Source organism: Psittacula echo (assembly GCF_963264785.1).
Source record: "Psittacula echo genome assembly, chromosome: 18".
Taxonomy (NCBI): Eukaryota; Metazoa; Chordata; class Aves; order Psittaciformes; family Psittacidae; genus Psittacula; species Psittacula echo.
Genome location: NC_137754.1, coordinates 2,240,777 through 2,258,814, shown reverse-complemented (window position 1 = coordinate 2,258,814; position 18,038 = coordinate 2,240,777). Strand labels below are relative to the sequence as shown.

The window sequence follows — 18,038 nt, the reverse complement described above, 5'->3', positions numbered from 1 at the left end:
GCTCAGGTCTTGCAGCAGGGGCTGATTAGGACTCAGCTTGCGTTTAAACCTTCAAGTGGTTGCTCTGGACTATCCCTAGCTACCAGTGACCCTTTGAAATGGAATAGTGTTTGCAGTGTCTTCAGGGCTTCTTATTGCCTTCCCCTATAATCATGCCCTTTTCTCGGTTATTAAAGCCAGCAGGTCTCTGTCTGAAAGGGAGGCAACTTTCCTCTCCACCCCCTGGGAGATATTTACTGGGTGATACCAAGAGCTGTTGGCCTAAGAAATTCCATTAGCAGCCCCCTCGTTGGCTATAACTCTCCCTTGCTCCTGGGTATTCCCAGAGTTTGGCAACTGCAGCTCCTTCCCCGTTATTTTACTCCCTTTTAAATGGGAGGAAGGGGCTGTAGATTTAATGGGGCTACAGCCACACAGGGGTACTCAGTGAAGAGATGGAGAGACAAGGAAGAAAGCAAAAAGAGAGATAAGGTGCTTTGCAGCTCATCGAATCCCTCCCATGTCACCCAGGGCAGATGATAGGAGGCACAGAGTAGCTTGGGGATGGAGAAAGGTGGTTTGGAAAAGGTAAAGACGGGGGAGTTGTACCCTTAAGGAGGAGAGGAATAGCTTTGTGCAGGAGAAAAATGGTGTCCCACTGGACACAGGTTGATTAGTGCCTTCTTGCAGGCTAGGAACATCCATGCTAAGAGGTGGGTGAAAGTGGAGCACAAAGACCTGGGTAGATGATATGCGGTGGGTTAGCTCAGTCTGCCTTTATCCCTGTGGTCCCCGGTGTTCCTGTGTCAGAAGCAGCCCTGTAGTTCCCTTGCTGTAGCAAAAGCCTTCCTAGGTAAGTGTCTGCAGCAGGCCTGGCCCGGACCATAACGGTAACCTCTCTCTCTTGCGGTGTCTCACCCACCCCTGCTCCCAGAATGAGGATCAAGGTCTTCGTAGACGTAACAAGCGAGAGCGGACAGTAAGTGCTAGATTGGTTTGGTTTTTCTTTCTCCATCTGGTTGTGGGATCTGTTTGTCACTGGAGACAGGTGCTGATAGCTCCCAGGCAGCAGCATCACCAGCATCTTGCATACAGGGAGAGGATGGAAATGCCAGCCCAGAGCAAGATGTGGTCGGAAGCAGCACCTCCAATTCCCAGCAGTTTCTTGGCCTGCACTGGAGGACCTCTCCTACTGTAACAAGACAAGCGTTCCCTAATCCATCTTGGGAGGTCCTGCCTTGTCTCCCTCGGGTGGGGGATTTTATTGCCAGCAAAAAGACAGTAATCCTCCAAATCCAAATTGGGAAATCCTCCCACTTTCTCTGAAGTAAAAATAAAGCCAGTCATATGGTGCTTTGAAGGTGTGATCTCACCGCCACAAAACCTCCCTCCTCAGACACACCATAGAGCAGGGAGATGGTTTTGTGCTTTTTAAATGATGTCTTAAACATCTAATGTAGCAGACCTGACTCAATTCCCAGTTAACACACTTCCTTCCTAGCAACACCCAGGTCAGGAGCCCCATTTTCAGTTTTCAGGAGAAATAAAGCAAAGAACTCAGATGGCTCCTTGCTAGTTTCCCATTTGTACATGAGGACGACAGCCCTACTCTGACTCCAAAAGGGTAGACAGAAGGACTCAGGAGAGAAACAGCAAGGAGGGAAACGTTTAAGATTATTGTTGGTCTAAGATCCTATAGGAATGCACAACAGGTACGTACTCTAGGCAGCAAGAGGAGGTTAAAAGCATGCTGTAAGAAGGAATGCAACTTTAAGAGCAAGTTTTCTGTGTAAGTAACTCTCGCATGTGTCTGCGGGTGCATTGCTCATCATAGGTCCTCGCCCTATATTTTGGGAATTTCAGCCCTCCTCACACCACCTTTTCTTTTTCTCTAACCCAGGGGTGAGCCCCTCTGTCCCACTTGCTCTCTGTTTTGTCCTCAAAAAAAGGAGGACACTCCTAAAAGCAAGCTCAGGGCCACTGGTTCCTGCTCATCCCCCATAGGTTGACCTTTATTCTTTACTCCGGACAATGATTATTCAAGGAGGATATGAGGCTCCCAGCCCACACTTAACTGCTTCTTATTTTTGGTTCCCATTCTATTTTCTATCTTCCAACACCTACATCTTTTCCACGGACTGCTCCACACTATGACAACTGTCTTCAGTTGCTGTCACTCAATGGGAGAGCTTCTTTCTGTCCGTCAGCCTGTGCTGCATCCCAGAATTCAAACCCAACCTATGGAGAGGGTCAGGATAGTGGCAGCCCAAAGTCTGAATAGTTTCAAACTGCAGGGATTTTTCCCAGTCAGGGAACAAGCTGATACATCAGATCAGTGCATGAATGTGCACTGTGTTTGTCTTGATTTTGGCCAAGCAGAGAAAAAACAGCCTACTTCTGTTTGTGAGCCATGCTGCAAGACTAAAGACAAGTTTAAACTGCATGAGAGGTTATTAATTGGCTCTTGAGCTTTTGAGCAATAACAGAAACCCAGTTCCCTGTAGCGGTATCTTTCCAGCTCTCATATGTTACCAGAGTCTTCAGGTTTTCTTGAAACCGTAGCAGAGGAATCCTCAGGACCCCGAGAAGCAGTTTTTCACTTTTGGACCAGCAAGAACTCATTATTTTGGGATGATCAAAGGTACTGGATATGGTCAGATCACAGGGAAAGCTGTCTGCAGCACACCCAGTTTTACCAAAGAGATGGAGAAGAAAAGGTGTATAGGGGATGGAGAAGGGTTGAGAGTAAGTTATGGCAGAAATGAAAGCTAATTCAATCAAATAAAGACCGTTCAAAGCTAATCTACCAGGCTGTCTGAAATGGATAGATTACTGACATCCCCCTTAATCAAGCTCTTGAAAATAAAACTGAGAGGGGAGGATGTAACCCAGATAATGAAGAATTGTATGGAATCATGCTGGAAACAAAGACAAGTGGGAGAAGTCAGGTGGGGGAAGGTGGCAGAATCGTGTGCCAGTTTGGTTTAATTAGTTCATTATCCCTAATTTAATTTCAAACTTTTGTTGAAGATAAATTAGATTTGGGAAAAGTCACAGTGGGAATGGGGAGGAAAGTCAAAGGGCACCAGCTGCTAAATATGTTAAAAACATCGAGCTGATCTTGTTCTCTTCACTTTTGCCAGTTAGAAATGAGATCAGGGAGCAAATGAAGCAATGTGGCTCCTGGCTTCACGTGCTGCAGAAAGGTGAAAAGAGGGAAGTCTCTTTCTTTGACCCCAGTGCTGGTGTTCTGCAGCTGCCCTGCTCTGGCCCCACTCCGATCCATGCAGAGTGAAGAAAGAAAAGAACTTGTTCGTACTCACCTGACCAAACTGAAGTACTGACAAAAAGTCACTTATTTGCCCTAGTCTTACTTCATAGATGCTTGTTTCATGCCCACATTAACTGATAGATAAACAGAAAGAAATAGGCTTTACTAACACAGTATATTGTCAATAGGCAGCCCATGAAATATAATCTCATGACCTCTTCTGCTTCTTTCAGTGTTAGATGCTAATATCCAACTCAATTTACACAAGTTAACTTATGTTAACTCATCTTTCCTGTTAGACCTTTCTGTCTATTAGGCATTTTGAGTGCCCATACTAGTATGAAGCCCATGCTTTTCTGTTGCATGCTCAAAAATCATATAAAACCACACTACCATTTAATTGATAAAAGATTGCTAGCCTTCCTAAAAGACCCTTCCTGCCTGCTACATCTAAGTTTCAATCATTAAGACAACTTCCCTTTCAGGTTAGTTCTATCCAGGTAGCTGAGCAATCAGCTAATGACTTACCTCTATAATAATGCAGGAAGAGAGCACCGCTAATAACTTTTCCCCCTTGCAGGCATGGAAAGAAGCTCTCTTGTGTTTGAGGCTCCTTAAGAGTAGATTAAACATGGAAAAAAAAACCATTTACCTACTCTCTGCTGACCAACACTTTCCCTAACCTTTTAGCCTCTCTTTAGCCCTTTTTATCAGCTGGCTCAATCAGAAAAATAGCAAACAGCTGTTCTCTGTTCTATGCTTCCTTTATGGTATGAATCCCTGTTAATGCTACAGAATTTGTATGAAGATAACTCTCTCCAGGCTTGAAGTATGCGTTGCCACAGCCTACCTAGTTTTCTAGTCACAGAAATACTGTGGCTAGAGACAATATGTGTACAGAGTAAATCTGACTCTGTAGAGGCCTAAACTTATTGTGTAAATATAGCTGCAACTTGGAAGGATGCCTTAAAGCAGCAGGAAGAGATTGTAGTGGTTAAGATGGAGTTAGTGAAGCTTCCTCATGTCCTCTGGCTTGGGTTCCTCCAGTTTAACAGCTATAGCGATGCACAGCACCTCTCCACGTGTTCACTTTGCACTTAAAAGCCAAAAGTGGGTGAAACCCTCAGGAGGCAGCTGTGGGAATGGCCCACCTAAATTTCAGATGCCCGCGCAGCAATTCTAAGTAGAAGGGGCCAAGAGCCTTTTGTCCTTCATTATGTGCCCAGGTCAAGATCACTGACTTTTAACAGCTTAAGTGATGGGATATAGAGTTTTGCCAAGGCAAGACAAATGAAAATCAGATTGGCCTTGGCATTGCTGCAGTTTTCCTGGTGCTAAGACAAACTTTCCATCCTTTAGCAGCCTTCATTGCTCTTCGTGAGGCTGTTCCTGACATTGCGCTAACTGTGCAGCCCCTCCAACTCGCTTGTAGCCTCTTCGAGCAGTCTGGACCATCAATAAATTATTGTCGACACTTCATTTTCTATCAGATTTTTTAAGCACCCTGGTGAAATATTTATCCAGGAGCTGGCAGCAGACGAGCAGAGTAGATTGTTCTGTTCCTTCAGGCGTTTTCTCCTGAGGGTCACATCCTTGTCCTTTCCACTAAACTGACTGTTTCTGGTATTTTGAAAGAGAACAAGGAAGGACTCAAGGGCATGTTACTTGCTTCAACCAGCCCCCGTTCAAACCACAGGTATAAAAGATGATTGCTACTGCATTTGCTCTCTCTTAGAGAACAGATTAGCCCTTGGTGGGAGCAACTGAATGTGGGTTGATTTTAAAGACCAAAAGCACTGTCCTCGCTAGATGTCCCTCCTGCTTGGGTCATCTTGTAGGGCTCCAAACCGGAGGGAAGGGTCTGGGAGCAGGGAGGAATCCTTCCCATCTGCTGCCACCCTCTGGGGAGCCAGAGTCCTGGGCTACGGGAAATCTCTGCGCTCCTCTGAGCTTACACAGGCGTGTAGCAGGGGGGTTTCTGCCTCTTGTTGCTGCTGTTTGCATGGACAAAAAGGGTCTCTGCAATATTTGCACTCGAACAAGCAGTCTTTCTTCCGTATTGCCTCTGCAAAATTACCTCAATGGAAATCAAAGCATTTTTGACTCCAAAGGGGTTCATTTCATTTGTCACTTTAAGAAGACTCAGATTTTGCAAAGCATCCATAAGAATGCGCTCCATCAGAGGGAAGATCGTGGGACCACAGAGCGGTCTCAATCTCGAGAGTGCTTTGCATTCTCTGTAGTTGATTTGACTTACAAAACTGGCCCCAAGGCTTTTAGTGGGATTGCTCGCACAGGCAAATCTTAGCACATGCACTCCTATCTACTAGGTAAACATTACACACTATAACCTATTTTGCCTCCAAAGTCCCTGGTCAGATACATGTGCCCTTTAAATAAAAGAACATGAGCCTGAATCAGATTGATGATGCATACAAGCACTTCTTTTCCAAAGTTCAGCTGTGAAAGAGTTAGGAAGCTTGAAAAGAAACTGTCCTTGCTCAGCCAAGTGCTTATTTTGCACAGAGGCATTTGTACATTTACAGACAAGGGGCAAACCGTGCAAAATCTATCCATATTTAGCAGCAGGATAGATATTTCAGGGAGTGAGATGATGATTTAGGAATGTGAGGATTTATCACCTGGTTTCTGTTTTTCTGAAGCATTAAGCAGAACTGTTTAACTTTCCATCCTTCTTGTTCAATGTGTCTCAGCAAGGAACTGAAGAGTTGTGTGCTTTATGGCCACTGATGCCAGAGTTCTCACCCGTTGACTTTTGTCTCTGCTTACAGAACTTTGGAAAGTGTCACTCAGAGGTATCGAATGCGAGTGATTACCTGACCCGCTGTTACTCACATGAAGATCGATATCTGGAGAAGATCCCTCACGTTTACACGCCTATGTCAGAGCTTCCACAAGATCTTTATCCTCATCATCCTGACATCTCCTTCTGCTGCCCACCTCCTGGTTCCCGGGCTCCTTACATCTGTCCTAAGGAACAGTATGTTTAAAGCATCAACACCGCAAAATGAAGAAGCTAATGTTTCTCACTTCTCCTGGCCCAGTTGCTCAACAGCCAAGGCCTTTTAGATCTCTCCTTTGCCATTGCTTATTTTATTTATGGAATTTGAAACTGGGGTGCGATTTAATTGACATGGTTAGGTTAAGTATCTGCCTGGCTTGCTTGTGCTCAAGGGAACACTCTGCCATTGCCCACATCTCATTCGGTACTTGCATCTTTCTTTTCTCATCCTGGCCCTCCTGTATCAAGCTAGCTCTGTGTGTGCATGCGTATGTTGGTGACAGCTGCCCTGTGTTGGATGGGATGTGCCCAACCTGATTAAATGTCCGTAGGTTCCCCTGTGTCAATCTCTGCACGGTTTGCACCAGAGTAGCTGGGTGTGGATTCTTCACAGCCCTTGTTTCAGCTCGTTTGAAGTTTTACAGCACAGCCAGTGCTAAACCTGAGGCTGTAGCAGGGCTTTTTCCCCTCCTTTGCAGAAATTTGTTTTCCCCTTGGCAGTGGAGATAGGAAATCCCTGTTGTGAAGAGCTAAACAGCCAAGATTGCTGAACCAAATAGTAAGATGCTTATATTGAAAGATGCTCAAAACCAACCTAAGAATAGAGAAAAGGTCTTGGTTTAGGGGTTTTGTTTCTCTTCCCTTTCCCTCCTGCTCCCACTCCCAATATCTTGGATTGGCTCTTTTAAATCCAGATGGCATGGGGATATATTTTGAAGCCAACACGTTTGGAGAAAGCATCCTTTAAATAACCATCTTATAACCCGAAACCCAAAGGGAAAAAAAATATAGGAAGGAAAACATTCTCTCTAATTTTCCTTTTCAAAGCCTAATGTGACCTCCGCTAGCACTTCCCCCTCTCCCTTGCATCTGTTGATTGGAATTTCAGAATGAACTCAGGCAGAATATAAAGAATAAATCACAATTTCAGGTAATCCTCTTGCTCTTAATGAAGGATAAAAGCCAAGAGCAGAATCTGGCCTTTTAACTTTTTCTAAAGCATCTTGGTCTTGGGACTACAAATCTTTTGATACTGGAATGTGTGTGAGTGTGTAAATGCAAAAGTATATATCCCTGTGACCACAAAGTGTTTTAAAGAATGGAACTCATCTCCACATCACATTTGTGTTCACTTGTATTAGAGTAAAAATAAATATAGATACACACTTAAATGTGTATAAAAGCAAAGAAGAGGAGAAAAAGGCATTAACATCCTGTCTGAGAGCTTGGCTTCAAGGATAAGTTTCATCTGTTTCACCCAGGTATGGCATAGAAGAGATGATGGCTGTGACAGTTCTGAACAAGGGATATGCCCTCCTGGTGAATGTGCATTTACTTTCCTTTGTCTCAGGTTGGGTATTTGGCAGTCTGCAGACACTGCACACTTAATATCACTCTGGAAACCATGAAGATGTTTGAGCGAAGTGCATGTGGGAGGGAGAGATGGGAACCACACCATTATCCTGTTACCCATACACCGATAACGTGTCAGTGCTACCTGAACAAATAAGAAGTGAAACTACCAAGAAGACGAAACCCTCCCCGTAAGAGGAGGTATGAATACTGCATTGGATGCTTCCAGCCCAGCTCCTGCTGTGCCACATGGACTGAGGCACCATTTTATTTTTGTATATCTAAATCTAAACAGCTATAGTTGTTCTATGCACTTTCTGTGTTCCCATCATCTAAAGCAGCCTCAAGACTCACCCCGCTTGACCCTCTTCCTCCACAGAGAAGCACATCTGTGTTCACCCTACCTCAGGGATTCCCTGCAGGCTGATAAATAGATCTGTATATAAGAGAGATGTTCATACTTCAGTTAGGCAATATAGCACTGCATGAGTATGACGCCATGTGCATGGATCCCTGCATGGCATACAGCACACCCTTGGAGGACCAACCCTCCCTCTTCCCTTGCTTCTCTGGTGCACATTGCCACTTTGTGCTTTGTGGAGACAGCATGGAAGCTGGTCACAAGGACAAGGTTATTGTGTCTGAGGTGGGAAATGGCTACACTATGCGGGCAGATAGTTTCCTGCTGGGAGGTGGTTCTTCACTGGGTTGAGAGGCTGTTGTATCAGCTGGGTGACCTGGCTCTGCTTGCCTGGGTGAGGTGTGGATGAAAGGGCACTGATGTGTTTCTTGGCCAAGCTGAAATGGCCAGTACCTCTGATGGGCATAGCAGCTTTCATACGTGCTAGTGCATGGAGCACTTTCAATCCCGGAGGATCAAGGCACTGTACAGACATAGCCTTAGAGCGTTAAACGCAACTTTTCCAATACCATCCTTTTGGTCTTGACTGATGAAACCCTTTTCAGAGTAATTTGGATTCACATTTCCTCTGCCAGTCTCTAGGGAATTCAGCCAGTCATTTCCTTACAGCAATGGACTTGAGTGCTACGTGTCTTGATTCAGATAATGTATTTCTCTCTCTTGTTTTCCTCTCACCATACCTTAAGGTACTTTCTGTTTACCACAGAGCTGGAAATTGGGTGTGCTCTGAACTGAACTGAAGCCACAACCAACACATTCACCTTGGCAGGGGAAACATGGAATCTGACAAACATGTCTTTGGTCACTCTGTTTGGAGAGGTGATGAGGTGCTGGAAAATCCAGGGGTCTCTGACATCCTAGAATCAACCCAGTGCCACGGACCATGGAGAAAAAGCAAGGGAAAGTCCATAAGACACTTCCCTATTGGCTTGCCTGTAGTAGCAGAATGCTGCCTGCACAGCAGCAATTAAAGTAAATTTGACTGGGAGCCTTCACCTGGTGCACTTTCAGACTGATCTAAGAATGTAAATGAGAAGTGAAATACGGTCAGATCTTCAAATACATAAGGGACCATTTTCCATAGGAGGCAGGGAACACGATGAAGGTGGTTTTCTGTGCTGCCTGTGGCTGGAGAGATGATGCTTTGATAAGGAAGGGGAAGGCAGAGATATAGACTGCAGTGTTACAGAGAAACCAGTTGCCTTGTGCAGCTTTGAATCACAGCCACAAAGGGTTTTACTGTGCTTTCCAGCAAAGGAAAAGGATTTCAACTCTCCTTAGAAAGGGAAAAAGCAAGAAACGCATAAATTCAAGCAGTAGTTTGACTTATGTCAGCACCTATTAAGCTTAGGAATGTCTTGGTTCTCTTTGCCTCTCTTCTCCTTAAGACTGCATTGGTCTCCAAAAAAATGGCAAAAGACAGTCTGCACACACCACCAAATTCCTTTATACCCTAGGAAAAGGGGGGAAAACCCCGCAGAAAACCCCTGCTGTAGAAGACAGTGTGGTTCAAGTCCGTTGTTTCAGCTTTATAAAGCTGCATTTAGAAATGGTTCAGATTCAGGGCTCTTATTCCTCTCTCTTTTTCCATACAGTTGCACTGTGTTTGTCTAATGGCTGTTGCCAGACTTTGCTGCACTTGTTGCCATGGGCTTAACTGACCTTGCAGGCACAGAACTCCTGCCACAGCAATGCTAATGAGAGGTGTTCTCCTCCTGCCACGGTGCAAACAAGATCCCTTCTCCGGGAACAGAGCCATCCAGTAGCATTGTTGGGTGTAGACTGCTAAACAAGTTGAACAGGAAACTGGTCCAGTGTGATCATGCACCCAGTAGGCTCGCTGTGTATGGGAGAAAATGGTGTTCTATTCCCATGTCTGACTGGTGTGAGACGTGAAGCCGTTCTTGGTGTTACTGGGGTGAAATGTCATCATTTCTGCTTCGTATGTTGGCGGCACTGATACCCGAGCTCTTGCAGATGGACAAGACTGATCACAGAACTCAAATAAAGATGAACTGAAGAGTTACAGCTTCTCTCATAGCTGTGAAACTTGTGTGAGGTGCTTGATCTCTTCCTTTCGCCCACTGCTGACTTCCTCCTGGGTTGTTCACTACATCCATCATCCCTTGCACATTCACACCCCAAAATGTACACGTGTGCACACACACTCCTCCCTGGGGAGCTATTGGATGAGTTCTGCAAAGGCTGTCCTCAGGACTAGATTAAGCCACCTTTCATGTTGCATCCTTCACTGCCTGCAGCACTGGCAGGGACATGGGACTTCAAGGTAAGCAGAAGAGCAGCATTCAGGTGACCTGCAAGGCAATGCCTGGTGCACATCACTACTAGAGCTCTGCGCTCAGAGCAATGCAAGCATAATTCCGCTGCCCAAGTGCTCTAGGAGATGCCCCTTTCACTTCATTCATTTTACTTCCTACTCTTGTGGGAAGCCTCCTCCCCATAGTGCAAGTGGGTGGAATAGATTCAGAGTCACAACCAGTTCTCTGGGCCAGCAGCTATTTAGGGAAGGTGCAGGTAAAGTCATGCCTGAGGCCCCCTCCTCTCTAACCCACTTCTCTTGTAAGTGCCCTGATTTCCTTCTGCAGGCAAGCACTCCATATGCATTCCATATGGTTCCATATGCAGGTAGACGTTGAACACTGTTTTATGACAACACATGCATTGCAGCTGCCTTTGCTGCAAGGGAGTGCTCAAGAGCCTCTGTTTAACCTTGGTGTGCTGCATGGGATCTGTCAGAGAAGGATGAGGAGCCCTCCTCTACCCCATCCGTAATGCATAGGGAACAAGACTACTCCATCTCTGCCCCTGCTTCATTACACGCTCCCCTAGCACCCGTGAATCATGGTGCAGTGAGCAGCAAGTGCTGGTGTCCTGGATGCTTCCTTACCAGCAGCACATGGCAATCATCTGGTGGGAAGTGCTCCCTGGTTAATCTGGGATTAGCAATAGCTGGATTCACATGAGAAACAGGCAACAGAATAAAAACCTGTCTTTAAAAGGGGGTCCTCTGGTTAAAAACAAGCTGTCTGGCAAGAGGGCCAGGGACAAGAAGAGGAAAGCAGTCCTGTGGGGGGGATTTCCTCCGCAGCCCTATGACTGCACAGCCCCAGCAGCCCTAGGGTAAAAACTCCTCTGCACAAGGACAGAGCCTCTGCATCTGGATAAAGATCTTTTGGAGCAATTTAGCCCCTCTGCACAAAGACGAGTTTATCCTGTGCTTCTGGATCCTGGCATCTCCCCCCAGCACTGTATCTACTTTCTAAACAGGGGAAAGGAATATGGATTTATCTCATGTGGAGCAGTTATAACACATTTGGATGGAGAATCCCACCAATGCCCAGCTAGAGCTTTGCTCATCTAAGTTGAAAAGGCACACAAACACCCAGGCCAGTATCACAGACACTGCACAGACAAGGTGGAAAAGATGCCCATTCAGACAGAGATGCTGTGAAGCACATCCATTCATGCTTGTTTTCTGTTTCCCCACTGATATCAGATATGCAAGCAGGGTCAGCACTTAAGATGAGATTTGAAGTCTCTACCTCCAGTGCTGAATGTACTATGATCAACGCCTCACTCAGAACAGAGTACCTCCTGCAGCCTTACTTTGTGTGTATATAGAAGTCTACGTATGAATCTGTGTGTATGAAACTAAAATGTTGGTATTACTACCTCTTAGAGTGCACTGCATATATAAACCATATCAAAATACTTGTATAGGTTAAGAGCTGTTGTTATCCTTGGAGCTGGTCACCCTTCTGAAGAGTTTTTCATATAGAAGCAATAAATAGGCGCTGTGGAGGACAGATGATACACCACCAGTGTGGAGTGCTAGTGGGGGAGCTGCAAATTAGAGGAGAACACAGGAAAGAGCTGCATTAAAGATTCCACATCTCAGCTGCAAACAGGGATGGCTGATCTCTTTTTCTGCTATATTCTGTCATGCTCTATTTTCTTTCTCTTTATGGTGGATGGGAGGTGAGGTTTTAAAGCCTGCCAAGAATGCATCCAGCCTGTTCCTCTGGGTGAACAGCACCACAGAATGAAATGAACTTTCTCCAAGCTTCCTCCCACCCCCAGATCCACCCCTCCCCCTTGTAATCCAGGCTCAAGTACCATCATTTTCATATCAGGGCTAATTACGTTAATTATTCTCCTCAGTATAAAACTCATTAAGCTGGAATTTATGGTTCATTAACTCGGAGCCAGAGATCTTCCTCGGTGCAGTAGTGTGGGGCCAGGATCATTTCTGCCCTGGCTGGGGCCAGGTTCTAATCCGTGTCCCTTGGCCCCACTCAGCATCCCCTATTGAAGTGTGAACCAAGTTGTGTGAGCTCGCACAGGAGCATTGCACCAGGCAGGAAGGTGTTTCTGAACCACACGAGGATGGAAAGGTCAACACCCCCGGCGCAGACCTCGTGTGAAATGCGTTCAGTTACAGTTCAGAGAAGATCAGGTGTGACGAGCAGAGTGAGAGCAGCCAAAGGGATCCTTGCAAGCAGGCTACATGCGAGGACTGCAACGAACGTGTTCAGTGGTGTGGGAAAAGATTTGTACTAGTGCTTGGGTATAGGATAGAGAGGATTTGCACTCCCTGACCTAAGGCAACCTAAGGCTGGACGATGCTTCTACAGAAAGACATCACACCTACTCTAAGGGCAACCTCTAATCACTTCCTTAACATGTCACGGACTGGAAAGGCCATCCTGGCTTATGCACAGGCTCCCTATGACTCAGTGGTAAAGCTATGGTGAGCACTTGCACTCTTATTGGAGGTGATGGTAAGAGAGGAGCCCTCACTGTCACCCTCTCTCCCAGGAACACCTCCCTAACTAACAAACACTATCTTGTCTGATAAAGAGTAGCCAGGAGTGGCCTTTCAATGGGCCTGATCTTGGCATGTAAAAGCAGTCCTGGGAATGGGAAGGAAGGAAGGAAGATGGGAAGTTGCATGTCCCCTGACTAGGACATGGCGTCCAGTCCAGTGTGTTTCAGACAGGCCTCCAAGCTCCCAGACTTGAGCATCATCTGCTTCTGGAGATGGAAGTGACAAGCGAGCTCAGCTCCTAATGGACCCAACAGACAGAGAATCCATTTCCTGAGTGCAGTGCCTCCTTCACACTGCGCAGGTTTCTACCACACTCCTTAATTACTGTAATTAAGCAGTCATGCTGAGTGACGTTAGACAGAGGGTTCAGAGTCATTACAGGCCTGCAGAAAATAAAACCAGCCCTGCTTCAGTGTCTGAGATCTTCTTCGTGATGGTGATAATGAATGCTGGAGTAGGAGGTAGAGCTTTATGACATGGGGTCAGGTCATTTGTCATGGCTCTCAGGTCTGCCCTTGTCAAACATGGCCAGCACATGATGGGGCACAGCAGCGGCATGCATCCCTCCATCTCCCAGAGCTGAACAACTGTCCTGAACAGTAGTTTGGAAGCTCCAAAAGGGAAAGGTCATAGTGACTGGCACAGAGGTGTTAGTGGTGCTCGATGCCATGTCTATTTTGCCATTTGTCAAGCAATAGAATAAACATGCAGTTAGCCAGGAGGTGCAAGGGTAGTCTATAACCATGCACATCAACACCATAGTGATCATGGAGTTTAAATCTGGCTTTCCCTAAGGCGCTTGCTCACAATAGCAGAGGACTAAACTGGAGACCTCACCTTTTCAATCCCATGGCTCTGCTCCCTCCCTCCTCAACACTTTCTTTGCTTGAGGGTACCCTGTGTTTTGCAGACCTATTTCTATTCAATCAGGTAGGGAGACACACTGTGTACAAGAGACAATGGCTCAGTTCATATACAATTGGCATCTAATTCATTTCTTTGTGAATGTGAAAATCAATACTGTTTACAGAATCCACAAAGGCTCTTCAATCGGTCAGTGTCCTTGTTAAATTCATTTCTGGCTGCCGAAAGAGCCTTTCAGGAGGTGATTCTATGAGCTGAAGTAGGAAAATAATGATCCCATTTCTCTAATGAACCCGGAGAAGTCTCTCGGCTTCTCCTCCAGCCCCCAGTAGAGGGAAAGTGTTCCTTGGTAATCAAGCTTTATAGGATGGACTGGCTTTTCTTGGAATTCTGCCTGGCTAGTCAAATTCTGGTGCTTGTTTTGCTCCAATTAAGGTTCAAGTGTCACATATGCAACAACACCTATTTCTTCAGCAGATGTTATACAATTTCAGCTCTACTTGTGCTTGCAGATTTTGTGGCATAACAATCAAAGCCCAGTTTGGTCTCTCCTAGCGCCTCAGAGCTCCACTGGTTTTTGTAGTCTTCTATGCCTCTAATTTGATCAGTAGCAAGTGTCTTCAAAAGAGTGTTAGATCTGTGTGTTCCTGCCTGTGCTAGGAACAGTTCCAGCCCTGCGGTCAGTGCATCCAGCGATAGCTTCTTTCCATCTGGGGATGTTCCAGGAGTCTGTACAGCTGTTGGCTGCTTTCCCATTTCCATCTGTTTATCTACTCCGTGAGTCACCGGCTCAGTCCGCTATTTCCAGTATGGCACTCGGGGTGCAGTTATGTGGCAGCACCACCTGGAGCTGTTGGACAAGCGAGTGTAGCAGAGTGGGAAATCCAGGCTGAGGTCTCCAGTTTGCAGCTGCTCTTTTTCAGTGTTCACTCCCTAAAACCTACAGAATTGTTACTAATAATCCATCCCTGCTTATTGATGGTGAAGCAGCTGGAGTGTGATTGCTTGTTATTGCTCAGGGTCTACTGACAAATGTCGCCGTTGAGCTGGCTGCTTTACAGTTGTCAGGGCCACAAGACCAGAAAACCTTTCATTTCTTTTCCTTTAAATACAAAAACTGGAGCCTAAGACTTCAAAATTCAGGTTAGTTTTACCTTTTCCTCCTTAGTTTTACCTCTTTTATTAGTTTTACCTCTTTCCTTCACAGTCTAAAGAGATGGATGTTGGGGTAGGGCAAACACAAGATACCTTTTACAACTGTTCTGTGGTTCTGTATTCTACCCCATGGCTTAAACTGATGTCTAGTGCATTCCTCTGGATTTACACCCATCCCGAATTGACTCGTTATGTTCTGGGTGTGCATTCAGTTCCACAGGGAGCTCAGCAGCATCTTGCTGGGTGTTTCAGGGATTTTAGGAATACTTTTTGCTCTTCCATAGCTGTGTGGAATAGAAACGCTTCCTGGGTGTAAAATCACTCCTTTCCTCTCTTAGAGGGTAACTGCATCCGGATTAGGCATAGCTCTGAGGCAAGGAGCCCCATTCCCTCTTCAGGACCAGAAGGCGAAAAGAAGCAGCTGATCCTCCTGTGTAAAGATGGGACTTGTCTTTTTATCACTGGCAATGTCAGAGCCTCAGGATAAGTCACTTTTCACCTGCTGATCCCCAGGGAAAAGCAGGGCAGTCAGCATAAAGAGTGAGCATTGCTCCAAGTCAAGCCCAAGGGTAGGGCAAACCAAAAGGAACAGGACTCTATCATCTGTGGCATTTGCATTTGAGTATCTTATGGGGAGGGATTTCTTTCTGTATAACAACAGACAGCAAAGAAACATCACGGCAAATCCAGAGTTCAAATTAATTCTTTTTTTTCCCCTCCCTTTTTGGAAAGCAATTTCCCTTTTTATTTTCTTACAAAATGCTACAAATACAGTCACAGAACTCTACAGAATTTGTAGATTTTTTGTGAGCACTGGATTCTCCTGCTCCCATTAGCTCTGCTAATTACCCTTTTAGCTTGCTTTTGCTCCCTTTCCACAGATCTCTTGGTTTATTTATATCTACCTATCCATAATGATTTCAGAACCATTACTCACAGCAGCACCAGGAAACATTACATTTCCCAATTTACAATTGCAATTATGATATCCGTCAGAAACAAATGCAGCTGCCTTTAATTTTAAGCAATATTTTGATCATCATAATTAAAAAAAGAACTTGTGGCATCGCACACATTAGAGGAATTAATGTAATTTCCTGGCTGCCTTAAAAGGCATGCAAAGTAGTGGTCGCTGGAAAAGAGATGTAAAGAGGGAATTAACCCTTTACCACTCTTCAAGGTACGCTGAAAGCCTTAATGATATGTTTTTTGAGAGTTAACTTCACTGTAGTGTTTAACGTGTGAGTTCTTTGCCCTTCAACTCCTTTTTCCTCCTACTTTCCTCTTCAGAAATTGCTAGCTATTAAAGTATTTGTGTGCAAACAAGAACATTTTCCTGTCACTGTTCATTTCAGCTCGCACGTTTGAATGTGCAGGGACAGATGAAATCCAGTCGGTAATATTATAATCATTTCCACAATTGCATATTACAAACTCAATAACAAACTCTGGCAGATCCCGGGTCTTGTGTGTCTCATTGTGCTTTACAAGAAAGAGTATATGCAGAGCAAGTCTGGATTAATGACACAGCGGCATCTTTGAGGGGAGGAAGGATTCAGATGAACAGCCATAGAACATCCTTTTCATGAAAGCTGGGGCTCATTCAATTAATTTTAATGTGCTGTCTCAGCCATGAAAGGTGAAAGTTTGACTTCTTGTTGTCTTAGTGGCAGGAGATTCATCTGTGCATGAATTTTCTTACTGTATTATTTGCTTCCTACTTTGAACTCCCTTCTCAGGGCTCATCTTGGGTAACTGCTCAGCCAGTGCACTGACACGCTACAGACCCCTGAACCTTTGGATAATGCCGGTCAACTTGACTTCTTCCCATGCAGTATTGACCACCAGACTAACCCTGGAGGCTCAAGCTCCATCCGTATCAGGATGGGCAGAGGAAAGGGTGGATTCAGGTAGCTTCCCTCCTTCTGCAGGTTCTATTCCCTCCTTCTGCTCAGCCACAGCTCTGTTGGTAGTGGACAGAATTTAGCTGGTGCATTTGGTCATTATTTGCACTGTGTCACTGCAGATCCTGTCCAGCTGGGTTCTGTACCAGGTAGAAAATGTCCCTGTCCTGAAACTCATATGACTTAAATAGATGCAATACTGGGAGAAGGGAAGAGTTTTGAGGCTGGCCAATGGGCTGATCGATGATCCCATATGACATCAAACTGGCACCAGGAGGACCTGCCTTTGCATCTCCCCTTTTCCAGCTTAAACCTCCAGTGCCAGAGTATTTGATCAGTGTCCTTTGTGAGTTTGAAAAGCATGAATGTGGTTGTAAGCACCAGCAGTACAGTCAAAGCCAAACAAAGCAAAGAGCATGAAGTGGTGCCCAGGGGAAGGAGCTAACAACCAGAGGGGTGTAACAGAGCAGATGGCATTGAGCAGATGTCCATTGGTGTCTGCTGAGGTTTATATCATCTCCAAAGGACTTATGTGGCTGAGCAAGACTGACCAGAAGGATGAGCACTCCTTACATGTTCCTGACCAGTGGACAGAGTGCTCAGAGACTCTGTGCCTTGCCTGTGAATGCATCCCCCGGCATACCCCTCTGCTCCCAAATCACTCATAGCAGCCTGCCTTTTCTTCTGTATGAACAACTCTTCCCCTGCTTTGGCAAAACAAACACACACCAACTCCAACTGCATGGGAGATGATGGGTGCTTGAGCATCACACCAGATAAACTGGGGTGGAGCAGATTGGTACTAAACTAAATTATCTCATCATAACTCCCTCCTCTCTGCTTCCTATTTCTGCCAGGGTCTGAAATCTGATAACTCATCTGACTACAGATTTCCATCAGGTGCAAGGTGATTTTGAGACAATTTGATTTCTGTCAGTATCAGGTCAGGAAGATGAGCCTCTTTATGTTTTCCTTTAAACACAAGCACCCATAGCTACCATGTGGAAAGAGACAATCCTATTCCAAACAGAAAACAAAAGCATGAGAGAGGAAGGACTGACTTCTTGTAGGAATTTCCCTTCAGGTTGGCACCTCATCTGACTGGCCGATGTGATTACATGCTTAATTTCAACCTCAAAAAATCAGTTCAGTTAAAGAAAAACCAAGCTATAGTCTGTGCTTGGAGCATGGAGCAGTAATCACTGCCTGATCAGAACTTG

At 45.4% G+C, this 18,038-nt stretch overlaps 1 protein-coding gene across 1 annotated transcript in view; it reads left to right on the top strand.

The window, feature by feature from the left end:
* NECTIN1 (nectin cell adhesion molecule 1) overlaps nt 1-6,261 on the top strand; it is a gene marked incomplete at both ends in the record, with an annotated part of 90,006 nt that extends 83,745 nt beyond the window's left edge. Inside the window, one exon of the mRNA XM_080631586.1 lies at nt 6,043-6,261. Coding sequence (XP_080487712.1) covers nt 6,043-6,261 — 219 coding nt within the window. The remainder of the gene's footprint in view (nt 1-6,042) is intronic.
* Between the last annotated feature and the right edge of the window lie 11,777 nt (nt 6,262-18,038).